The sequence below is a fragment of the Ischnura elegans genome, chromosome 5 (assembly GCF_921293095.1).
Source record: "Ischnura elegans chromosome 5, ioIscEleg1.1, whole genome shotgun sequence".
Taxonomy (NCBI): Eukaryota; Metazoa; Arthropoda; class Insecta; order Odonata; family Coenagrionidae; genus Ischnura; species Ischnura elegans.
Window position 1 is genome coordinate 103581487 of NC_060250.1, and position 25699 is coordinate 103607185.

The following is a 25699-nucleotide window of genomic DNA, read 5'->3' on the forward strand; positions in this document are numbered from 1 at the left end:
TTGCTATCAATGGATTAACCGTAGTTAGCTGTAAACTTTCTTAGAATAACAATTATTATTACCTGTATTAATCCATCTAAATTAGCAGATAAGGTATAAATTCCAAAGATATCAGGAATGAGTCGTGAACTGCTGAGAATATATAGTGATGAGTAAGGATATGATTCCTCCACGATTTCAAGGAAATAGATGGCAGGTATCAGGATAATTGAATAATACTGATGGCTATCGAAATTTTAAAAAAATCCCTCCATCAGAAAAGGGAGAGCAAATGTCTCATAGAAATTTCACAAAAAAAAATATTTTCGGTAATATAATGTCCTAGAGATACCTTCACTTTAAATAAGGATGTATTCATAATACCCACAATTTGAAATATCATCACATTTACCAATATATATATTTGGTTTAATACTGTGTATAAACCCTCTTCTTCACGTCTTTAGACCTTAATTTAGCATTCCCGATAGATACATAATTCGTTCTTGAACTTTATGCAACGATCAAATGGCTAAAATTTGCAGGTCAAACGTAATTGGTTAATGCGTAGGTCACTAGCAATGAGTATAATGTGGTAAGATATAGTGACTTGATACAGTCAGATATGAGTCAAAAAATAACTCTGCGGAAATAATGGAATTAATAATAATCGTAGAAAATTGTGGGATAAAGATCTAAAATGAGAGAATGGGCACTGCGTAAAAATTTCTGAGAGTTGAAGTTGAATTTTACTGCTTCAAGTTGTTCACTTAAAAATATATATGTCAATGAAAACACTGAATAGATCCAAGCATAAATGTAGAACCAGACGACATATAAATGTGAGGTACAGTAACATTTAAGATCTCTTAAGTCTATCTGAGGTTTACATGAGTATACGGACCATAACTTGACAATACTCAAACTAAACTCAGAGTTAAAACCAAATATTTATTATGATTACGGAAGATTGAGATCCCCGGACTAAGCCACGGGCGTGTAAATAATACGCATTCATGACTGTGGACACAGCTCATTATCCTTGGCCGCTTAGCTTATCAAAGATGTTGGTTTTGAGGGTGTGTAAAGGCGAAGATTTGGAACCGGGGCCCTTAAGTCAGAAGCCAATCGTTTCACCCAGGGGCGCAGCTAGGAATTAAGGCTGGGGTGGCTTAGGTGCAGCTAATACCGGGGTGTGTGGGAGTATGGAATACCAACCAAGATAAGCGGTAGGTGCGATATTAATACATTTCGGAATTTTAAGGTAAACGGTGCAAAATGGTGAGATTTATGGCTCTCTGAGGGATATTTTACTAATCCTTACACTATTCTATTAGTAATATCAATCCAATTAAGTAAAATGGATTTAACTTAAAAATTTCTCTAATCTCTGGGGGGGCGGTTTATCCCCCAATCGTTTCACCCCCCATCGCTGCGCCACTGGTTTCACCTACTATCACAGACAGGCGTGTCGTAAAAAAATTATCCCGGGGGAGGGGAAAGAGGAGTGCCTAAGTCTAATGCAAAGCAACTGTCCCTTTTGGTTGGAATTACAATCGGTATGAGTTTGAACGTTAGTGAGAGGACAAAATATTTGCAAGATGGTATGAAACAGTTGTTATGGGGGCAAAGATCATAGAAAAAACAGCAAAAAATTGCCAAAATCGCATATTTTAATGTTTTCGCGGCGTTTTACCACCTAAATATTCTTTTTTCATTACATTAGCCGAAAGGTATTTAAACACTCCGAAACAAATTTTTGCTTTGTGGCACTCTCAAAAATATTTCATGAAAACTAGCGTTTGAAATTTTCAAATCGTCGCCAATTCTCCTTATGCCACTGAAAAGTTGTGAAAAAATGGGGCATTTGCTCCATTAAGAAAGCCCTCGAACGTCGCAAACCGCATTTAAAAATATGCTTGCTACCCCGAGATATTTGAAAAAACAGTGGAAATCGAATTTTCGAGCTAGCAGGCCCTGGTGGGCCCTTAGCGATCTGGAAGTTTGGGGAGGTTAGTCCTTTTTGATCCTATGCCCCAAGTCCGGGAAAATCCCGAAGAGGGGACTTTTCACCCTCTTATTCGGCTATGCCCTTTACGAAAAATAGAAGAAACATCACGCATAAACAGAATCTGTTTTAAAAACTTTTACGCGCTATATAATATTGGGTACAGTCACACAATATTTTTGAGGAAGGTGAACAGATTTTGGGGTTGCTTAAGCCCCTATATCACCCCCTGGCTACGTGCCCGATCAGAGAGGCTATCGCGCTCTCATGGATCAATAGTATTAAACAATGCTATTATTCAAGTTCATCCTATTTTACGTACAAATGAAGAAGCACTAAAATGACGGAGAAAAACCATTCTAAGTGAACAATGAAGGTCTAGTCCTTCCTCCGCTCCAACTCCTAGTATAAACCGTTCTTTGAAAAATAAATCAGCTCTTCTTCCCGTGGGATCGCAGGTTGCGAGACGGAAGGTGACATTGGCTTTATACTGCGCGCAGGTGACCCTTCCGCCTTCAAGCAATAACTCGACCATGCCCGATGGTAACGCGACTCCATCTAGCCGTTCTTCACTCTTTGGCGCTTCCGACGACAGGTGCTCGGGCGATGCAAATTCATCTTCTCATCCTTGACTGAGGCCGGACGGAGGCTTTGCATATTCACTACCTCAATCTCAGAGATGCGCCAAAATAGCTCACGACTTCTAAAAGCCATATTAGACGAGTTGCGCCTCTAGTAAATATTTACACTGTCCCGACCAGGATTAAATTTATAGAAGGAATATTATGTGTAAAATACATATGTAGAACCTAAATAAGATCTGATGCTTTCAGGTTTACCTGTGTGAAATATTTCCATTAAAAATTGAAAAAATAAACTTTGTTAGTTTCACTGTTTATATTATATAAAATATTTGAAAAAGCCCGACCCGGGTTTCATAACATAGTTACATCTTCAGGTTATATCTTCTTGGACCTTAAGATGTAACTATTTTTCTGAACCTGGGTCGTGCTTCTTCGATTATATAAGTGAGCCTATCACAGATTATTTTTTTTCATTTTTTTAATAAGACCTGTAGTCACTGATGGATTTTTATGCTAAACATTATCAACAGTAGAGGCATACGCACTTAGATGCTTTGAGATGAGGATCCTGAGGAAAAATTTAGGATCCATACAAGAAAATGGAGTTTTTAGAGGGTGATAAAATGAAGAACTTGAAGACCTCGCAGGCGACCAAGTAGGCATGGGCAAAAAATACCGGTTTTCGGTAGTACCGAATACTATTTTTTTCCTACTTCGGTAGTACCGTCCAGTATTTTTTAGCGGTACTACCGGAGTATCGGTACTAGAAATACCGGTACTTCGACGGCGCTGCTATCTTATGTGATATCAATCAACCACCTACCCAGCTACTTAAACAATTGAATGTTGATAATATAACAAGCAAAGTAGGCCATTTCCGAGGTTGTAAACACAGATACATGAACATACATACAAATATAGGTACAACCTCCTTGTCATTTCCAAGAAATAAACACCTATTCACAATGGCTCTCAGCAAGAAGTGTTTATTTAATTAATGCCAAGGATATTTCTCAAGAAATCATAACAAGAGACAAGAAAATATAGATGCCGACTTATGCAATAAGTGCAAAACTTGTATTTAAGCACACTAAAAATAATACCATTTGTTTATTTTAATTTAAACTGATGGTAGGGGCACTGAAACAGTTGATCAACGTAGGAAGAGACTGAAAAATAGCGATGCTGTCATGATATAGGCTAAGCTTGTTTACAATTGTCATTAACTTTTTAAATGTATTAAAAATGTTCATCCGTTCTCGTTTTTTTTACATACAACCAATCAAGTGCACCATCAAAAGAAGACCAAATTAATTTTGCTTCTTAATTATTAAGATGCGTCCTCCTTCCTCAGTTTCTTTCTTGTTTTCTCATCATTTAACGGTACTTTTACAAAATGTGAGTTCGAGATAAGTGTTATCATTATTGATATAGAAGATATTTATTTACTCAAATAAGGCAAGAAAAGTCAAAGTTATCGAACTTCACATATGTATTTCTTTCTCTGAAATAAATGGAACAGCGACCTAAACGCCAAATTTTATTCGATCGCAGTATTTTAGCTATAACTAACACCGATTATAGTTGTGTAAAATCATAAAATTAAATGTCTTAACATTAGAGGAGCTTTTACTAGTTAAACTCAGACTGAAAACGTAAGCTCTATAAATAAGAAGACTTTTCATTATAAGTTCTCGGCAGAAGACGTTCTAATGTTGTTCTCGAGTCATAAAAAAAACCGGTGGCTTCAGGAAAACAAGTCATCTGATAGAATTCCCTAGAGAGCTTCACACTTCAAATACGCCAGGAAAACACCAAAATGTAATGGTATGCACCAAAATCATTGCCTTTAAAAACTTCATCGCAATCACCCTTCTCACTATTGGAGAATCTAGCCTCCATGTATTTTTCCGATAAATTTTCGAATAAAGCCACTTAATGATTTTTTCAGTGTATTCTTTCTTTATGTTACGCTTATTTGCCCAAATGCCGTATAATTAGGGTAAGACAAGCGTTAAATCTTAACTTATTAACATATTTTATCAATTATAAAAATACCGGTATACCGGTATTTTTTCGCCGGTACTACCGTGAGAGTACTATTATTGCTTTTTAGTACTCATCACAAAAATACCGGTACTTTTTTAAGTACCGCCCATGCCTACGGCCAAGATGTAGTGAGATGTGTCAAGTCACAGAGACTCAGAGGGAAGGGACATTTGTTTAGAATTCCAGAGGGGAGAGTGGCCAAAAGATTTTTGGAGGGAAAAATTATTTAATGGAAAAAGAAGAGGACGTTCCACGCCCAAAACGATAAGACGGAGTGGAAGCAGACCTGGCCACTTTGAGGGGAGGAAGGAATTATTTAGGAAGATTGTAATGGAAGCCAATACTGACAAAATGCTGTAGCGCCAAGGAAGAAGAAGAACATTCCGCCTCGACCGTACTATTAGAAGTAAAGATGCAATTCTAACTTTTATCATATTTTTATAAAACAATGGCTCCCGAATGTGATGACCAATGATGTTTAAATGAAAAATGGGAATATGCAGCCCACATATTGACAAGTGAAATATTTTCATGGGACTCCTTTCTCAGAATTTTGAGTTCACTGCCACAATATATTAATTTAACTTGCATATTTTTACTCACTTACATCATTTATTAGCCATAGTATTCTTATGACTCAGAATATAGAAATGCGCATTAGATAGCCTCATAAGTTTCATTACTGTCGACCCGTTGTTCACCTGGACACCGCAAAAATCGTTAAGTGAATTACTCTAGGTAAGTGTATAGCAGCTTTATTCAGCTAGATATGAGTGAATATATAATTGTGCGCAAATAATGGAATTAATAACCTTAGAAAATTTATCCCAATATTTCAGATAGAAATACCTTTATCCCACAATGATACCTAATATAAGGGAATAGGCATTGCACAAGAAATAACAGAGGTGAAGGTGAAGTTTAATGCCTCAAGTTGTTCGTGAAAAATTATTTTGGTCAATGGATACACTGAAAGCATCAAAGCATAACTATAGGACAAGAAGATAGAAATTTCACATACAACATTTAGGAATTTCATATTTTCTTAGGAGTATACATGAATACACGTATTCCATTAAATTCCATTTTTAACTATCGGATCCTGATACTTACCCAAATTGGAAAATGTTGAGCTTGGCTAAAAATGTGAACTGATCGCTTCCTGAAATAATTTATCGTTCGCGATACCCACCACTTTATCTGCTAATTCATTCGTGATAAACTAAATAGCTATGGCGAAAGAAGAAAACGGCTCAAAACAAGCCCAAGAAATCATTCAGTCCCTCGATATTTCAGAGATGTCGAAATTAAGTAAATCATACCTTTGAGCGCTGGGCAAATGCGCCTCCATATAGTCAGGCAGCCGCATCGGTGGAACTGCCCAAGCGCCAACTCCATGTAGAAGAGCGGCAGGCCACCAAACACCAACATCAGCGTGTACGGGATGAGGAAGGCCCCTGAAGAGAAGGAAAGAAAGATTAAACGTCAACCTGGAAAAATTTAGCCGGGCGCAGCTCATTTGTGAAACCATGGCATCCAGTTTAACACTTTCCGGGCCAGTTAAAAATATGCTGGTTTAGCTTCCACAAATTAGTCCATTGGTTTTCACCTCATCTTTCCGACGGCTACAGCTAACTATTACAATTGAATACTGAAAATTGTGCGTGAACCATTCTGAGAATACTTATTCTCATATGAACTTACACTTTAAAAAAATAATTTTTGAGCAAATAGAACGTGAGCCTAAGATAATATCCAAGGGACGAGGTAATTAAAGTACCCTCCTCACAGCAATCAATCAGTAATCTGACTTCAACTTTCGCCTCCTCCACAATTCGAACGCGAACCCTAAATTTGTGAAGCGAGCACCACACGTAAATAAATTTCCTATTGTCGTGATACAAGAAGATTACCAATACCACTAGGCTTTTACGTCCTTAAGTGATATTAGATTGACGATAAGGACGGAATATAGTTTATACACTAGGAGTGAAATTCGCCGTGCAAAAAATCATTTGCTTTAGCCGGAAAACGAACCCGGGTCTCCCAATTTCCGGTTAGGTATATTACCAGGTACATCACTAAGCCTTGGAATCCTTAATATAAATGTCACCCTGGGATCAAACAACCTTGCGCCCTAAAGCGTGACTGCGTACAAAGTCACTAGTTCACGCACAGCTTTGGAAATACAGTTTGACGCACGTTTATAAATTCCGTACATCTAACCATGCGCAAAGTCCCTGCGCCTAGAGAAAAGTTAAATTTTGACTACCTTTATACTTTACCAGTATTATTGAAGGAGCGACTTGAACAATATATTAACCTTCAAAATAAAAGTCATTCACTTAAAATTAAATTCGATTATCACTCAAAATTAAATTCAACATTTAGCAACATTTAGCATTCAGGTGATGACAGCATTAGATGCTGAAACCCGGGTCGTGCTATTTAAAATAAAGCGTGGAATAAAACAAAGTTTTTTATTTTATTCTATGCCAGAAAAGTTTGCTTTCACTTCTTTTTACGGTCACTTTCATTTACAAAAATATGAAATACCGTAATATTTCTTGTAATTTATTTACAGCACATAATTTTAATTTGATAAGTCCTAAAATAACAATGAATCCCATGCACTTTTTGCAGTGGCTCTTCTAAAATCCAAGCGGCGAGGAATGTCCTCCCCAACCCTCAGATTCGCGTTTCTCCTCTTTTTCTTTCCACACATTTATCCCCTCCATCGGAGACCCTGCCCTTCCTACCGCCTGCATTACCCTACAAGCGCTCCATGCCATCAACATTGTCGCACTCTTCCTGCCTAAGTGACCCTGTGTGGTCAAATCGCCTGGCTTTTTCCACCCCCCGTGGATCTTCCACTCAACACGGCCATCTGCTAGCTCTTAGTCCACATTCCTCCCCCTTTCTACTCAATTTCCACGTACTTACTTATTCACCCACAACAACCAAGTCACGCCTTTGAAACTCCATAGGCACCCCATTTCACTCCACTACGCCGCGCGGTGTTCAAATGTAAAATGAGGTTAAGTAAATAGGCAAATAATTAAATTCGGGGTCTCTTTTCCTCCTTTCAATTGATTAATTATCTGGAAAAAGTGTTTTACATTCAGAAATGCAACGGGATAGCAAAATAATCACTAGGTACTGGCCATGGGCGTACCCATCGAGGGGCAAGAGGAGGGACAGCAGCCCCCCCCCCCCCCCCCAGAAGGAAAAATCGCAAGTCTTCCAGAAAAATCAGTACTGAATTGAAACGAAAGCATTCAACAATTTTTCTTTAAGCCCACGAAAAATGATACGTATCAGTATAAGATGTGTAACAAAAATTAAACTATTTTTTCAAGGATATAATCTCATAAACTAATGTCACAACTTATTTTGCCCCCCACCCCCAAGACCATGGCTTGTCCCCTCCCATACCATGGCTTGCCCACCCCTAGACCTTGGCTTGCCCCCTCCCCCCCTAGTTATGATCCTGGGTACGCCCTTGGAACTGGCCAAAGCATTCCGTGATCGCTGGACAGAATTTACTCCTTTTAAGCATGAAGTAAGCCTTAAAAAACTGAAAAAGCAGCCGCAAGCTTCGCTTTCCCAATACAATTCACTTTTACCAACACACGTCAAACATTGGAAATAAGAATACTAATTCTTTACAAACATATCTAGGGAACTACAAAATCCTAATGGACACAATTATTATAATTAATTTAAATGATAATTACCTTTTACTAATAATGAGGGAATCATAATTTTTGGAATTTAGTGGATATCGACGGTAACTCATCTCGATTCGATGAAAAAAGGAGTTATTACTTAAAGCAGGTACGGAATCTCCCATCCAACCATTGAAACTAATTTTTCTATTTTTTTACTACCTCAATATACAGAACCTACATCCTAACCCGCTTTGGTATTCGCTATTACTGGTAAGATATGCATTTTGTATATAATAATAGCAGCATTCAGAATATTTTTATGCAAACAAATATAAATTAAAAATGGAATGTACAGTAGGGTTCCAGGTCCAATTTTGTTTTCAAAACAAAGCTATTTATTAGTACTCTGACGAAAAACTAAAAATAAGAATCTTTAAGGTTAGTTGTTCGAACGAGAATACATCCTATTCATAGAATCATCACCACAACTATGATACTTCCTATGAATGAGAATGAAAATCAAATTTTCACAGCCTCGATAAGTGGCATGGCAGCATTAAAATAGCTTTCCAAAGTTCAGTAGGCAGTACTAAAAATAACACAAAAATAACTCGGGTATCTCAATACGTAATATCCCATGCATTGATTTTCTTCCCTAGTTGAATTGGCATACCTATAAAGAGAGCATTTTCTATCATGGTATTTTAAATACACCACTTGCCTCACTTATATTTTCATTAATGTCTTAACAATCTCTGACTTACTTTATAACACAAATGCTGTGTCAATCATGTGCAGAAAAAGCACGTTCTTCGGAACTTATTTGCCTCAACAATTGTTTCCCGTTCAATAATTTCAAGAGAAAAAGCAACTGTAAGAGGAATCCCAGCTTATTAGTGGTGTATATACAAAAACTATACACATTTTTTTTATTTTAAACAAACAGATCTTCTAACATCTAAAGTGGATGATAAAACTGCGAACGTCTGAGAAAGCTGGTCGTGAGGGAAATTACGTCTTTGGCCTTTTAATTATCCCTCTCCATCCCTTCATCCCAAACTTGAATGAAATCCGTCCTAATCCAGGAAGGACACCACTTCGCAATCTCCTCGCGGAATTAATAATTGATTGGACGCTGCTCCTCCGACCGCACGAGTTGTCAGCAGAGTCCCTAATCGCTGATTCTTGCCACTCTCACCCAATCACACGAGGCGTGAGAGGATACCACCCGCCAAAAGTGGAAGGTTTTCGGTTATTTGAGAGCGGTCGGTCGATTTCTTGGATAACATCAAGGTGAGGGGGAATTCTCGGAATGACTACAGAGTGGCTGCGCGGCGGCACAGCCCGAGGCGCCGACGCCGGGAACACGAACTAATTGGTTGCTGAGCGCGCAAAACGAACACGAAAACCGATTGCCTCTTTTCGTTGACTCCATCTCAAGAGCAATCGGATTGCTTTGATTCGTGACGTCAGCAAAGAATAAAAGAAATGTGCTCCACTGCCGAGATGGTCACAAAAGGAGCATTCTTGCGTAAAAAAGGCAACAGCAAGAAGTCGGCGAAACGACGACGTGTCGATGTATCCAGAAAATCGGTCGTGATCCTGAGGCGAAACTGGAAAAAGCATAGATAAGCTTTATTTCGAACTATAGACAAAATATTATATTTACTCCGCTGAAAAAACTGGTGACGAATGTTTTTGCTAATTTTCCTCGCACATGGTTGTCATTAAAAAAGGTATGCTTTCCTCTGTAAAAAAATCGGCGTCAACTAAATTTAATTTGGGAGCATAATTAATTAAAGCGATACCCAGTAACTGAAATTCTGAGGAAAAGACTTCAAATCCTGAGAAACCGAAAGCCAATCTAGTGATAACGATTCTAGTAGGTATCCCAGAATGAACATCTTTTTCCACGATTAACTATGATGATCGGATGTTATAACCAGTTATAAAATCCCCAATAGAATTGTCCAATGAAACTAAAATTAAGAAAAGGTTAGTACAGCTAGTGAAAGCTACCAATGATCCTTTCAACGACCCAGTGATTATATTTATGTAGCCAATTTCAGCGACTACTACATTCTTAGTATAGTATTCAATTCCGAAAGAATCTAAAATAAATACTTTGCTATTATAAGGATCCAAAACATAAAAAAGCAATAATTTTCCCTAATAGTCCTGCTTGTCTTTCAACAGGATTTTCAACTGAAGCAAAGATAGATTCTAACATCTTCCACTGCATGATTCATATTAGCTCTCTTCTACGAGTAGGCAGCCTCCTTTTTTGTCCTTCCTAGTACTTAAAGATATTGTGACGCCATTCGAACTCTAAAAAACTCTCATGAAAATCTCTGGATGTTCATGTATCTCGGATCCGCGTCATTAATGTTTAAGCCAAACAAAGACAAGTTTCATGTAAAGTAAGGAATAAAAAGAAGTTGGAAATGGTGCGCAAATCAACGAGATCTTACGCTGAAATCATCAGAAAAAGAAAAATAATGAACCGGTTATAGGATGGGGAGCTTTTTGTTACTTGACTTGAGAAAATATTATCTAAAAGAGGACTTTACTTTGGACGACAATTTTCTTCCGATTGACCAAAAAAACAAACTTACAATCAAGATTTTTTTATGCTAAATCTTACATTGACGATGAAAAAGATTTGCCCGGTATTTTTTCAGCTACAGAAATATCCTCCATTGAATTGTCAAGTGAAATGCCATTGCAATAAAAAGCCCATCCCCAAGACCATGGTGGGGGCATCTGCCAACAGCGTTGGGCTGATGATAGACGATTTCTGGTTCAAATTCCACGCGAAGCCTCGGACAACCTCCAAACACTTCTCGAAATGCGAAGTGGCTCAGGTAAAGAATATACCCCCTAACCAGAATGTTTGAAGTCTCCCATCACTGAGTCTTACTGTGTAGAAGAAAGAATAGGAAAAGGAGAGAAGCAAGGGTGTGCAGTGTGCACCGTCCCCCGTAATTTTTTATGTTTGCGTCGAGAAAGCCATCAATAAAATCAAGGAGAAAAATTTGGTTGTCAATATCTACGGAGACATAATTAGTATGCTACGATTTGCTGACGACATGGTAGTCATTGCCGAGACAAAGAATGCGTTGAACAAGACTTTAACACACACGCAAAGGATAATGGCCGGATATTAGCTTTCTTGCTGGTACTTCTAATAAATTACGACATTTCCTCACCTATCCAAATCAGTCTAAACGTTGCATCTCTGAGCGATAGATGATAGAAGTGTTGCGGCCCAGAGATTTAACCCTTTTAATGCGGCGGGCCGATATATCGGCTTTTGACACTCGAGCGAAAAGTGCGGCGGGCCGATATATCGACTTTCACGTAGGACATTATTCAATTTGCTGTAACTTATTACATTGATATATTTTATTTCAGTAAACGCAAAAATATTTTGTCAATATTAACCAGTTTAACCTCAATAACAAAAAAACTTTTATGGATACGTAATAAAGTAGCTTTGTGTTGTTTTTCTATTAGCTGCTACATTTTATGAATATACCTTCCGTATTTCTCACTAGCACTAAGATGGTTAAAAGGTCAGTGGTTCATTTCCCAGTCCAGACAAATTTTTTTCTTTCGGAATACATACTACCTCTTTTGCGACTGGTTCGAAATTAGCCTGAGTAATATTCCGAAAGAAAGATTCGGATAAGAAAATGGATTGGGAATAAATATATTTGTGGTCATTTTCTTCACTGACCTCAAACTCCGGGAAAGGGATGGGTGGGTCGCCTCTGATGATGAAAGAGAAGGAGAGGAAATGGCGGAGAAGTGGAGGGATGCGAGGCAGTTGGCAGAGATTTGGGAAAAGAAAGGGAGATTAAGGGGAGGGAGGAAACAAAGTTTGCAACCGCCGTAATCCACCTGCCACGTCCCACGCCACCCGCTCGGTGAGTTTCTTCCCTAATAAGGAGATTAAAGTCTTAATATCCTCACTCCACCACCCCCCAAATCTTTCCCGAGCGACCGAAAAATGGAGACTAAGAATCAGTCTCGGGTAAAGGGAGAGGGTAACTATTTCCCAGGCTATCATCACACTTCCCCTACCCCTGGCTCCACTTCCCCCCCGCTAAAACCCCAATAACATGCCCCCTTCCGCAATACCACACCTCAATTCAGATATCCTTTCCAGAGCTGGTGGAAATGAATATATCTCCCAACTCCCTACGATTGCTGTCGTTCGACATGCACAGCTATAGGTACCGAGGAAAGCTCGTCAGCCTATTCGGTGAAGTTCAAAATTTTTTCAAGCTAAGTGGTTTGCTGAGTGGCATTGAGCCCAATGTAGTGACTTTATTCAATTATTATCATTAACGTGTTCTGCCTATTAAGTTTGGTTTGATTGAAGTATTTAAGAAGTATACGGGTAGTTTCCCCTGCCTTTTTTTGATCTCCCTCTTCAATTCACAATAAGGCCTACATCCTTTCATTTTATCTAAAAATCATATTCACCTCCTTTCCCTCCCTCTTTTCCCCAAAATTCTATCCCCTAACCTAATTTTCAACATCCTCTCCCCGCTAAGTACTCGCTCCATCCTTCCTCGCATACCTTCTTCTCCGTATCACATCTAGAAGCTGCCTCTCCTCACCCACCGTGTCCAGCATTTCGCCGTACCTCCTCCTCCTCTCCGTTGACTTTACTTCCTCCTTCTTTCTCCACAACCACATCTCGAACGCATCCAGTCTTCTCTCGTCCTCCTTGCGAAGTGTCCATGTCCACGCAACAGTAAAGCGCTGCACCGTGAATGCAATGCAATGGTTATCTAAAAATTTGATATTTTGTCGTAAAATAAATATGATAAAATTTAAAAGTGAATATATTATTTTCTATTTATATTATTGATTTCTATATTTGAATTGACTCCAGTCGCCATTCTAATTTTAATAATTTAAGTTGAACATTCTCAACATCCTATAATCAATTCTGCAGGAAATTCCATGCCAAAATGATGTTTTATCTTTAAAATGTGCGTCTTCTCTTAAGTTTCAATTCCGATACAAATAATGTGATTTTACATAAAAATTACTCGAAGTGTGATGATAACATACTAGGGGCACAATATAATTTTATATAATTTTTACTCAAATCGCAATAAATAGCATCATATTCCCAACCCCTTCCGTTTTTTAAGCCACTTTCATCATAAGAGTCGTCGTATGCGTAAGAAGTACTCGGACATAAGATATTTTTTTACGTGGTAAAATTAGCGAAAATATAACCCAAAGCGATCATTTGCACAGAGGCATTGCCGGAATATTTCAGAAAAATAAAAACACCTGCTCAGCGACAAGCAATAATAACTAATTTGTTTATTGACATCCATTTTATACTCTATAGGTAAAAACTCAGGGTTATTTCTGACGCTGAAGCAGTGGGGTTAAATTTCTGAAAAGGCAGGAATTAAGATGAAGTAATAATATTCAAACTTAAGAACTTTGAGATTTTCATCAACATTCGAGATGTCAACTTTGTCCAAATTGGCCATTTCATTTTTTAGTAAAGCGTATTTTTTTTTATGGATTATGGTGTGAAATTTCTCCAGAGTGAAAATTTACAAACTATTTTAATTTCATTTTTAAATGGTTTCATACGAACCGAGTTTCACTATTTGTTTAACAACAACAACGAAATGAAAGTAACATTAGCTGTTGGAATCCAGATAAAAGTGACCTCACTTATCATTTTCACCGCTCAATTCATTTTAATTTCATCACCATTATCATTAAAAGAGGTTAACTACACCTCAGCGTCCGAGAAAATAAGCTTTTTTGAAAATAATAATAGCCGATTCGTCACGAAGGCAAGTTAATTACAAATAAAATTCTCAGTCTTGTCTTTCATTCCTCATTTTATCTCTCATTTTCTGAATCTCACAACCGGAAAAAGTACACTATCAACCTCGGATATAAGCCCACGACCTTTGAGTTTACCATCTGCGCACGATACCCCCTCTCTTTAAACATGGGGATATGACACAAAAAGAGAATAAGACTCAAGATAGCAATTTGTCTCTTTAATTTTAGAGCCTATGCAAGAATTAAGAGAGTGGCCGTCTTAATTAATTATTTTCTTGGATTCGCAGAAGAAACGGAGAGGATCCAGAGAATGCTAAATGAAAAGACGCCTCCAACCACGCAAACATGCGATATCATCGCTTTTGTAGCTCAGAAAGGAAGATAATAGTCGCGGGCAGTGCGTAACTCAATTACGCGTAAGTAGTCTCTGAAATGAAAAGGGTGACGTAAGGTGGGGGGATGGGGTATTGACCTGAAGGAGAGAGTCCACAGAGAAAATTGCGCGGACGAATAAAATGAGGAAGAGCGGGATAAAATGGAGAAAGAAGGGAAAAGAATGACAAGGGGCTGATTTCGATGCTTAATTGCTACACGTGGGTGGGAAAGCGGCCGCTGCTTATTGCGACACGTTTGTGATTCCCTTCGCGTTTGCGGAACCGTTGCCTTGACAACGCGAGCAATGCATGGGTGCAGGGGAGGTAGGGGAGGGGTGGGGGATGGGGAGTAAACATACCCCCCCACTTCCCCCGAGGCAAAAAACTCCGCCAAGGAGAAGACGCGCTTCCCAAGTGTCGCAACAATGAACTAAACGACAACCTCCCCCCAACTAAACGACAGCCAAAGGAAGAAAATTCATGATCCCTCCTTATTCATCCTCCTTGTATCTCCTCTTGAGACGAAAAAGACGGGAATAAATAAGCTCTCGGCAGATTTTTTCCGAACCTTCTCTATATATATATTTTTCCACAAGGGGCCCATTTTTCCCCCGCTCAAAAGGATTTCGTCGAAGAACGCCAAGGAAAAGACGTAGGAAAAAGCGGCCGGAGGCATTTACACTGAGAAAGAAAAAAAGGGAGAAAAAAGGAGTTAGGGGGCCGTGGGAACAGTGTTTCCCGAAGACGGCGTAAGGCGGCGTGGCCGACGGAATTATTATCCCTCGTTCGCAGTCGGCTTTGGAGTTAGCGGGGTGATATTGCTGTGACGGGTGGGGGGGATTGCGCGTTCCAAAGACCGCTGTCTCGCGCCTTGATCGACCGACAGCATCTCTCCGAGAGTATATAACAGCGTGATGCATTCGTCTTCTGGAGCTGGTGATGCCTTTTTCACTATCATTCTGGATTTTTCGCACCTTCTCCTCGCTAATTTTTTTTTATCTCCAATATTTGCATATTTTATTGGGTTAATCCGTACTTTTGAATTTTTTTGTACCACTAACCTTTGCAAATTGTATTGGATGCTCCCGATTATTATACGATTTTTCGAGGTGGACTAAAAATAAAAGATCTATCATATACTACATGGATTACTTTATATTGAGCAAATATATCTAGAAAATAATATCAATGTAGGAAAGAGCAATAAAATTTATGTGTGAATTTAGTCTTGAATAAATAATTATGAATGGCAATCAAATTGCTAATTTGTCATGACACAATCTCTATAAATGATGAACTTAAATGACGAACGAATGTAAATGTACTGCGCGAAAAGCAAAAGAAAAACATTATAAACTGAGAGAGCACATTCCATCGTGAATTTATTCCAAAGAAAAAACCTAAACTTTGCAATTGAAAAATACTAGCCTTATTTAAAGGCTTTGAACTCATTATCAAACGCATTACAAACAGCATTACTTCTCATTTCCTTGCAGCCTTTACTTTTTATTTTACTCTACGAAACTCCACCTCTCTGAAGTTACGGGATTCACTTCATTTCTCGCTCTTAAACCGCCACAAACAGCTTATGGCGAGGGGTATTAGCATTCCAATCGTTTACCTGAAGAGGTAATTAGAATATATTTTTTAATTCATGGCGAACGTGGAGATTTTTTTTGGCAATGCCTAAATTTATTACGGTCCCTTATTGACCGTGAAAACATGAAATTCCTATATAAATTCCACTTCATCTATTGAATATTCATTATTCTTATTTTGCAGTTTCATTCAAACCTTGAAATTTAGAGCGTCCCTAGTATGAAACACCCGTCTTACGTAAAGATGCCTGTTCTCAATTGCTCAAACCACGTAAGCGTACGTATGGTCTCCGAGACAGGCGCTCAGCTAGGAATTAAGGTTGGGGGGTTTAGGTGCAACTAATACCGGTGTGTGAGGGTATGGAGTATCCACCAGGATAAGCGGTAGGTGCGAGATAAATTAATTGCGGAATTTCCAGATGAATGGTTCAAAATGGTGAGTTATACGGCTTATATATGAGGGATATTTTATTAATACTTACACTATTCTATTAGTAATATCAATCCAATTAAGTAAAATAGATTAAAGTTAAAAATTTCTCTGAGCTCTGGGGTGGCTTTTATAACCCAACCCCCCCCCCTTGCTGCGCCACTGCTTCGAGATACTTGCAGTTCTCAACCTAATCCACTTAAAAGGTGTGTAACACCACCTATTCGCTGATATCATTTGTCAGCGCGAATTTCGAATTTCCGCCACTAATCGCAAAAACGTTTCGCAGGTACTCATTTGATTTTTTTCATTTTTTTGAAAATTTGTTTTGTTCGATTGTTGTTTTAATTTTCCACGGCAATATTTACTGATTCACCAGCATTTTCCCCGGATGATTATTGAACTTTGCATTCTTTGATCAATGCTATCAGTCTCGCCTGCCGGTTATTCTCAAGTCCACGCGCACGGTTCTTCCTTCAGTTTATTTTCCACTTCTTTCGAACTCGAAAACATCTGCCAAACCCAACAAAATCTAATGTATCACTCAATACTGCCTTCTAAAAATACATTTTATCCATTTAAAACGATATATTGCTCCTCATTTTCGACCTATTCAAAAATAAAGACGTTCAAAAAAATAATATAAAAATTTAGTTTCCATCATAAAAGAAAACGTATCGTAGATCATAAATACCTGCACTATTCAACGTATAAAGGATACTTAAAAATGTAATTCCCCTAACAAGTTAAAACAAATCAATTGATGAGTATTGTATGCAGTGATTCAAGCCGAAGGTTTTCCAGTAGAGGTGAGGGTAGAGCTGTAGACTAGTTGGCTGCGGTTGATTTTGACGCAGTAAGTGTAGGGCAGATACTTTCTTAATTTTTGACCAACGGAAAAAATTCTGTGAGCAAAAATCGCTTTGGTCAATCGGGATTTGAGCCCTACAATTTATAAAAAATAAGATGATTTATAATCTAATAATTACGGAGATCGAAGACGAAAAATCCCATATCACGTGATGTCCCACTCCTCCATCTCCGATCTCTCCGAAAATAGCTGATGAGCTGATTCCGACGAGTTTATTTAAATGTTTTTTATTTCGATTAAAAAGTTTATTACCATTGAAAAGAATTTTATTTGGTTTTATTGAACGCTTTTAATTCATGTTCCAATTGTGAATCTCTTTAAGGTTCATCTGGACAATTGATTTAAGCACTTGCCTGGCAAACTTTTGCTTCATTTTTCACGCTTCAAATCTCATCACAGCTGATGAATCAAAAAAATATAAACACAAACCTAAAACGATAGTTACCATTGCAAATTCAAAAAAGGAACTAGTTGTTAAATTTAATGCGTTAATGTTTTATTTGGTATTTAAAATTATATTTGAAACTAAAATAATTTATATGTGTGTACTCTTGCTCGACGTATAGTATTACTAAACTTTATTTTGTGCCCTTATTTTCGAATTTTCGGCCTGAATGAAGCATAAGGCAAACCTTTGGAGTTTTGGCACGAATGTGTTGAAGCCGGTCGAGGTTGGATCGAATAAAGATGTTAGAAACTGACTATGTTTTCAATATATTTATTAAGCTATGAACATATTCCACGAACTTAGCTCGCGAAAAATTGGAGATGTTCCCAATTTCCGGTCTAGTATATAGGATTGCCGGCAATTGCATCGCCATTCCATCATTTTTCAATTCCTGAATTTCCAGTATGAGACTCAAGGATGGCAAGTGAAACGAAACGAAAATGTAAAACGAAAAACGAAAATACGAGGCCTAGGTTTAGTTTCATTCCCGCACGAAATTAAAATCACCAAGGGGTTTAGTGTCGACCCGGCACGAAACTTAACTCCCGGGAACGTAACTAAATCAATAAAAACTCCGCTGCTCATAGTTAAATTTCGATACCAGAAGTTGAGTGGAGGGGGATAAGAGAGAAAAGTTTCGACCCATTACTTTTGAAATGCGTGTAGAGAGGTTAAAACATTGAGCTTAAAAACCGAATGGTCTGATTGCGATCGCCGATCTCCTGTTAGTGGTAAAAATATGAGTGCCCCCAGCATCTAATGGCGGTAAACCGAGCCTCTACTGCATTCGACCATATTTCGTACTACTCGGTGTGTGGGTCGAAACTAAACCGCTCGAAGGTGAAGCACGTGGTACCTCAGGGGCGAAACATTATCTGCGTTTCGTTTTGTCCCATAGTATAGTAGAAAGGAATTACTCAATTGGCCGTATAATTCTCCCACGGCTCGTCCACCTTGCAAGTCAAAATTGTTATTGCGTTGGTGTGCGGGAAGGTGGGAGAAATTCACCGCAGGGACCAAACACCAGCCTCTCAACCGGAAAGTCCAAAACACAAACACGCACACATTCACACACAACAAACATACACTACAAGATCTTTTGTGGGGGCTGTAGTGACCTCCACAAAGGATTCTCGCTCTACGAAAAACCGGGAATCTTCACAAGATGGACCTGTTAGGGATAGCCAGTGATTTGTGGAAACACACGCACTCATTAAGCAGTCACTCACACGACTCACCTTCAGATGGCTTCAATTTTCTGGGAGAAAAATATTGTTCCAAGAGAGCGTCGTCGGGGATCAGCAAGGGCCAATAGAGTAATTCCTTTCTACAGTTCCGAGGCCGTAGAAGCTCAACCTCCATTTTTGCATTTTGTCCCATAGTTTTACTTCAGTTTCGTCCCGAAGTAGCTTTGACTCTGGTTTCGTTTCGACGCTGAGTTTAGCTCCCCGAGTTTAAATCCATTTCGTTCCGCTTCTACATTTCGCTCCCGAGAACGAAACTATCGAAATATTACTGGTCCTGACTTTCGTTTAGTTTCTCTTGCCATCCCTGATGAGACTCAAGAGGAGCGTAAGAATCGCTTTGAGACGCGTGAAGTGGCGAGGCGCGTGAACTTTCTCCGCTCGACAGACAAAGAGCGCGCGTGAGCTTCCGCCGACAGAGAGGTTGGCGGTTGGGTGGCAAGGTCACGCACCGAAATACGCGGCCTTGGCCTCCATCGGAAAATGCACGCGTGCCGGGCGAAGCCACGTGGAGATGATTCGGCAACGGCAAATACGTCATCGCCATTATAGTTTTCTAAATCATAGGAAGATCAAAGGGATACGTAAAGGGGACAACGCCAGCAATAAATTGACTCACGCATAACCTTAAGTATAAATTAGCGTGGATATCTCTTGAGCCATTACAGGGAATGAATGATATGTGGAGTATGTTAAAATAAAAAAACATATCCCTTATCTTTTGCGTCTAAATTTGACTTTATATGAATGGCCTCAGAGTAAAAATCGTTATTTTTTATTGGTTGTCAAGCACAGAATAAAATGCACAAAAACTATTCCACATACTTGAAAGATACTGTTGTTGAGGAGAAAATTTTAGAATTTTTTTATCTCATAAATATGCAATTAGTCAGAAAATTTTAACCGCATGAGGAAATGGGGTGAAATAGAGAGAAACTTCGTGTTTTTATTCATTTAACTGTGAAAATGAATACCCTAATCCTCAATTTTATGTGATTTTGAAAGAAACAAGCATGGTAATAAGGCAACCTCTGAACGACCACCATATTCTCTTCTAGGTCCATCATGTTTTTGCAGAGATAGGGAGCACTTGAGGGCCTTCCAGGGCCTTAAGGCCGTATTTATACATCTTAAACGCGAACTGGGAATACGAATAATCTCTCTGCCGCATTTCGTTTCATTCGGTTCGATAGATTTTGAGTGATTGATTAACAGTCAAACAGACAGGCACCACTCAATTTTTATACAATATCATAGATAACCTGCCACGAAGATAATATTGAAACACTAAGGAAAATATTCGGTACAATTTATTTGATAACAAGGGGACACGTTTCACAAGAAATATAATTAAAGAGAACTTATAAAATGCATAAATTTTATTTTTTTTCTAAGCTAGAGTGTCATTTTTACTTACTTAAATTATTCGCTAGGTGATATTAACCAATTAGCCAACCATATACGTAAAAAATAAATGGAAAGTAAATTTTAAAAAATAACAGTTTTGTGGCTGACAGGTCATAATTCTGCACAGGTAAAAACTTACTCGGGTCTAGACACTTCGCGCCGACTGTCGAATTCGATGACGGTGATGTCCGCAAGTAAGTTTATCGGCGCACCGTCGTCCAAGCCGACTGCCTCAGCGATGCGATTTGGTCATTTAAGACTAAAAATTGAGCTCCAAAACCCTATAACTGCAACGCAAACGATAAATATTGAGTATGAATTCTAGAATTGGATAATTTTGGGAGAGTTGCTACTTTTATTCAACGAACTCGGCGTCACGGCATGATCTTATTGTCGAAGTTTCCTGCGCATAGGTTCGGCCGAAAGAGAATTCCAAGACGTTTTCAAAAGTGTTCAAAGTTATTACACCTCATTGATGTACGTTATGGATAAAAGCGGTATTGTACTAATTTTCATACATTTCACATCCTTGATCCCCCATCCAGTGGTTCAATCCAAAACTTGGTTTGAACAGGTTAAGGTAGAGCTCACCCCGGACCAAGCCACAGGCGTGTGAAATTCGTACATTCAGGGTTGGGGGCTGACTCGCTTCCCTTAGCCGCCTCGGAATTCGAGGACTTTGGTCAAGGGTGGCCGAGGGCTTCTCAGTTTTGAATCGGCGATCTTTCGATCAACAGCCAATCCATCTACCCAATTCTAGTCCCACTGGACCACCTAGTCCCACTCCTATGCTTAGAGCATACAGTATATTGGCTGATTTCCATTCTCGATACATTTTTATTTAGCTTCTGCCACCGACTTTCCCAAAATAGGAAAAAAACCGACGGGTCTGATGAGATAGTACTGACACAGAAGCCAAGAGTATGAAGGTTAAATTTCCCCAGTACACGATCTATAAAACGACATCATTAGAGGTATGCAAATGCACGAGGTTGATACTAGCACTGATAGACCCAGGTCATATAATTCACAAGGAAACTAAAGTAGGTAACCATGGTAGAAATAAAGGCTTATACGTCCAATTAGAGCGGAATCCATGCTAATAATAAAATTCATGAGGTAATCAGATTATGACAACCCTTCCACGACTTTTCACTGGGTGGCAACGGAATACATTAATCTGACGCTCTGTGAAACTATCACTCGAACGACACATGATAAACTCCCGTAATGGGCTCGCTCAACGAGAAGTGAACACAAATTAGAAAAAAATGAGAGAAAATCCGTGATTTATCACAAGGTATCTTAAAACGGTTATAAGAAAACATAGCATCACAACCAATAACACGGGATAAAAAGGTGGGGATACAATTAAAAAAATAAAGAGTCATTAGACAATGTTAATAGTATCAATAAATAAGGAGAGAAGGAATAGGCAAGCCAAAAGTAATATTTAAATCGAAATAGAAGATTGAAGACATGAATAACGAGAATGCCAGACAAGTAGATATTTAATATAGACGGAAAGTTTTAAAACTTTGAGAATACCTACCTTGAACAACTGGAATAGATTACCTTGTCAAAAAGAGAAATAATCGAGTTAAAATATTTATCTTCCAGCGCGACTCCTATTAAGTAGTTCGTATTAACAATAATTATTTCCGTTTGTTTATCACGTTTTTCTTGCTGGATCGTTTTTGTTATGAAGGTGACTCGTCAGCAGTCACTCTTAGCTCACTCGAAATCCGTATGGTAATTGAAATGCAACATTTATGCACAAAAAATATTTAGAAGTTATATAAGCCAGAATACGCGTGGCTGCCGCTTTCTCGATGAGAATACAATACATATAGCGGGCGTGTGTAAATAACTATGACGTTTGAAATGATAATCAGTATTACAAAAAGGCTAAGCAGTCAAATTATAGGTGCGGAAGATCGATATTTCCCATCCTTGGAAGGAATTGACAAAGAAAAAACATGATAATGAATGCAAAGAATTAAAATATTCAAACGACCCGCAACAATCTAAAAATATATTAATTTTTTAGTTAGCCCCATGATTAGGTAACAGGTTGAAAATATTTCCTTTTACCCGATAAACTGAGTTGAGCAACAAATGTTGAAAATGAATCTAAGCGCTAATTTATACTCCGTCCCAAACTATTCAAAAGTCTTCAAATGCCTTACATATGTAATCTTTTTGCCAGAAACGGTAGAATCGTTGACACCAGGTTTTGACTATGACTGAATGTTTTTGACCAATTTTTTTCGGAAGAAATTCTGTGTTATCTTGCAAAGCAGATATGCTTGACTGATCTTAAACGCTCTTAACAGCTGTGCATGCGGGGAATCAAAAAAATACACTCGCGACACTGGAGGGTAAATGAGCGTAATGCGAGCAAACGTTGGAGGGTATAAGTGGACTAACTTGACAAATGGGCTCTCCAACCCCAAGAGTGACTTTGGAGAGGGCTTTGTCTGATCGGAGGAACGATCCGAGGCGACTTAAGTGATCTCTACACTCTTAACCGAGGACCCGGATAAAAATAACGATTTTAAGTAAGATTTATTAGCATACAGACAATTGTGAGTCATATGATGAGAGCACTTCAGGATTAGTACCGTGCTCGTCGGAGGAGAGGTCAGTAGAGCTCAGCTTGGCTCATTTGTGTCAGAAAAAGACAATGGCGGCGCATGGAACCATATTTTGAAGCCCCTGCTGCCTCACCGGATTCTTCAACGTTGAAAGAGATATTCTGGGCATGTATTACATGCCACACCTTCAGAAAGTAAGTTTTCTACGTCTTAAGAAAAAAATGCACCATTTTCTATTCATTATAATTTCTTTTACTTCTCCCTACTGCTTGCTGGGCATCCTTTGATTTAAACGCCACTTTCAACTTTATTTCCGCCTTCATTCGCTGAACAAATACTTTTTGTTCAATCTTGAGGAGAACCCGTCTCCTTACTCTTACTCTCTTGGTTAGTCTTTTCTTCCTACCTCGAATTTACAGTAGTATTTTCCTCATGCAATATTTATGAATTTCTACTTAGGTTTTTTCAAATACCGTATTACCAAAATGTTTCAATCGCATGAATTCGAACTAATTGCTCTTGAAAAACGATTATGTTAATTACAGGTGCATTATGTATGCGTGATGTTTTTTGGACCGTGTGTTATGCATGTGGGAGTCCATGCTGATGATCGATCTCTCCCTGCCAAACTCCCTAGAGGTGGCTCGCAGGGTATTATGTAGATGTAGATGTATGTGACTTAAGTAATGCTTGAGTCTAATATTCACGAGCTTTGCCTCAAGAAGCAGCCGCGCTGCATGACGACACCGAATACAACTGAATTTCACTTGGCATAGAAAGTCGGTAGAATATATTTAACGAACTGGTTTATTTGTTTGAGCGGCTGAAGATTGTCCGCCCATGAAATAAACTTCAGCTAAGAGAGATTATTCACAATTTAAACTGAGAGAGTGAAGGATAAAGCCATTATTTCAAATAGTTCTCGAGTTCCCGTAACTTAAATTTTATCTTTCGCCCCTTTTCCAGCGATATTTTATTGTACTAGCTTTAATCGAAATATTTTTACAAAATATTACATGAAGGATAATCGCCACACAAGGAGTAGAATCGTTCAAATTATACATGCGTTTTTATTCACTTTCGGCAGAAACCACGTTATAAACGACTTATTTCACATAATTTTATGTATACGCATTACAGTAACAAATATCATTTAATTGCTGAGCGACGACAAGGTCATTAACATGAGAATTTTCAAATTCATTGAGTTGAGGCTGCTATATCTCGAGTGATTTTGCCCACTATGCCTTGAAAGTAACAGGCACTTATCATGATGATCTAAGAAAACACCAGCTTAATTAATTATTATTCCATCTACATGATTGAAAGTATATTTTATTACTTAACACGATGAATTTGGTAAAAGACATACGATGGCTTCATCCGAATTTCTGCTCTTTGGTCCATATCTATCAGTACTACTAGCCCTATTTGCTCTATCAATTAAGTCAACATACATTTCCAACAAAAAATTATTAACTTAATCGTTAACAAGGGATTCCTCCGAATACCGAGCTAATATAGGCGGTAATATTCTCTCGGGTGTCACTAACGCCAAATTCCACCCCATCCCCGTAAACCTTTCCTCACAGATCGAAAGAACGCACACGAATTCTGCATTTCAATGAAAGAGCAGAGGTGAAAGGGGAAATGATGAGGGTCGTCTTCGCTGTCTCGCTAAGTCTGCGGGTGGGATGGGACGGTGAGGGTAGCACTAACGCCGTGGGGTAAGGACTGCGCGCTGCAAGACGCCTTCGGGACGAGGGGAGAGACAATGGGGGGAGAATGAGGAAGTTTGTGTCTCTAATCTGCGGTCCTTCCTGGGGTCAGGAGGTCATTCTGTGTGGATACAGAGAAGGGCCCTCCAGCCTTGCTCCCTCTGATATCATTGTACCATCCTACAGAAACGGATCCAGGATGGGGACAAGGAGGGCTAGGGGGCTCTCTTCTTCCGCATATATTTGACAAATGAACAAAATTACCATTTTATCCAGTGCAAATTGGATACCCAAGAAGGGTGGCTATGGTCAGCCTCCTTACCCCTCTCTGGATCCGCCATTTCCATGCTAGTATTCTCACAAATATTCAACCTGCGTTCTAAGGAGCCCCCTTCAACCATACAACTTGATCAAAGTATGATAGATGGCACGTTTTAATGCGCAAGCACAGGCGATCGGTGAAGCCAACAGGAACTACCCGCGGCGTTTAAAGCCATGCATCCACCGGGTTGGGTTAACTATTGGATCTGGAGATCGCAAACCAAGCAGCTCGTGCTACGAGAGGCTATTCCAATTACAAGCGTAACAACAGGGTTATTAAAATTTTCCGCTGTCTACCGCTCTGTTGAGATCTGCCTACCAGAACATGATCCATTTCTCCTTTACTTTCATGAATTAATGATCCGTCACCTAATTCACATGATATTTTTTGTATCCCTTTCGAAGAACAGCTCCAGCGATCGATCCAAAGATGGTGGGAAAAAATGGCCGTTTCACGCGATCATTTCCGCGATGGCTCGAAGGATGGAAATCCCATCCCTTTTTTCATCACTCGGCACGCCCCTTTTTCAGTCGCAGAACAATCGTTGACAACGTCCGTCAGCCA

The 25699-nt window shown here is 38.9% G+C and overlaps 1 protein-coding gene across 1 annotated transcript in view; it reads right to left on the reverse strand.

The window, feature by feature from the left end:
• Positions 1 to 25699, reverse strand: part of LOC124159354 (sodium-dependent serotonin transporter) — a 110095-nt gene that overhangs the window by 61925 nt on the left and 22471 nt on the right. The window contains exon 2 of the mRNA XM_046535119.1: positions 5943 to 6077. Within this exon, the coding sequence (XP_046391075.1) occupies positions 5943 to 6051 (109 nt within the window). The 5' untranslated portion in view covers positions 6052 to 6077. The remainder of the gene's footprint in view (positions 1 to 5942; positions 6078 to 25699) is intronic.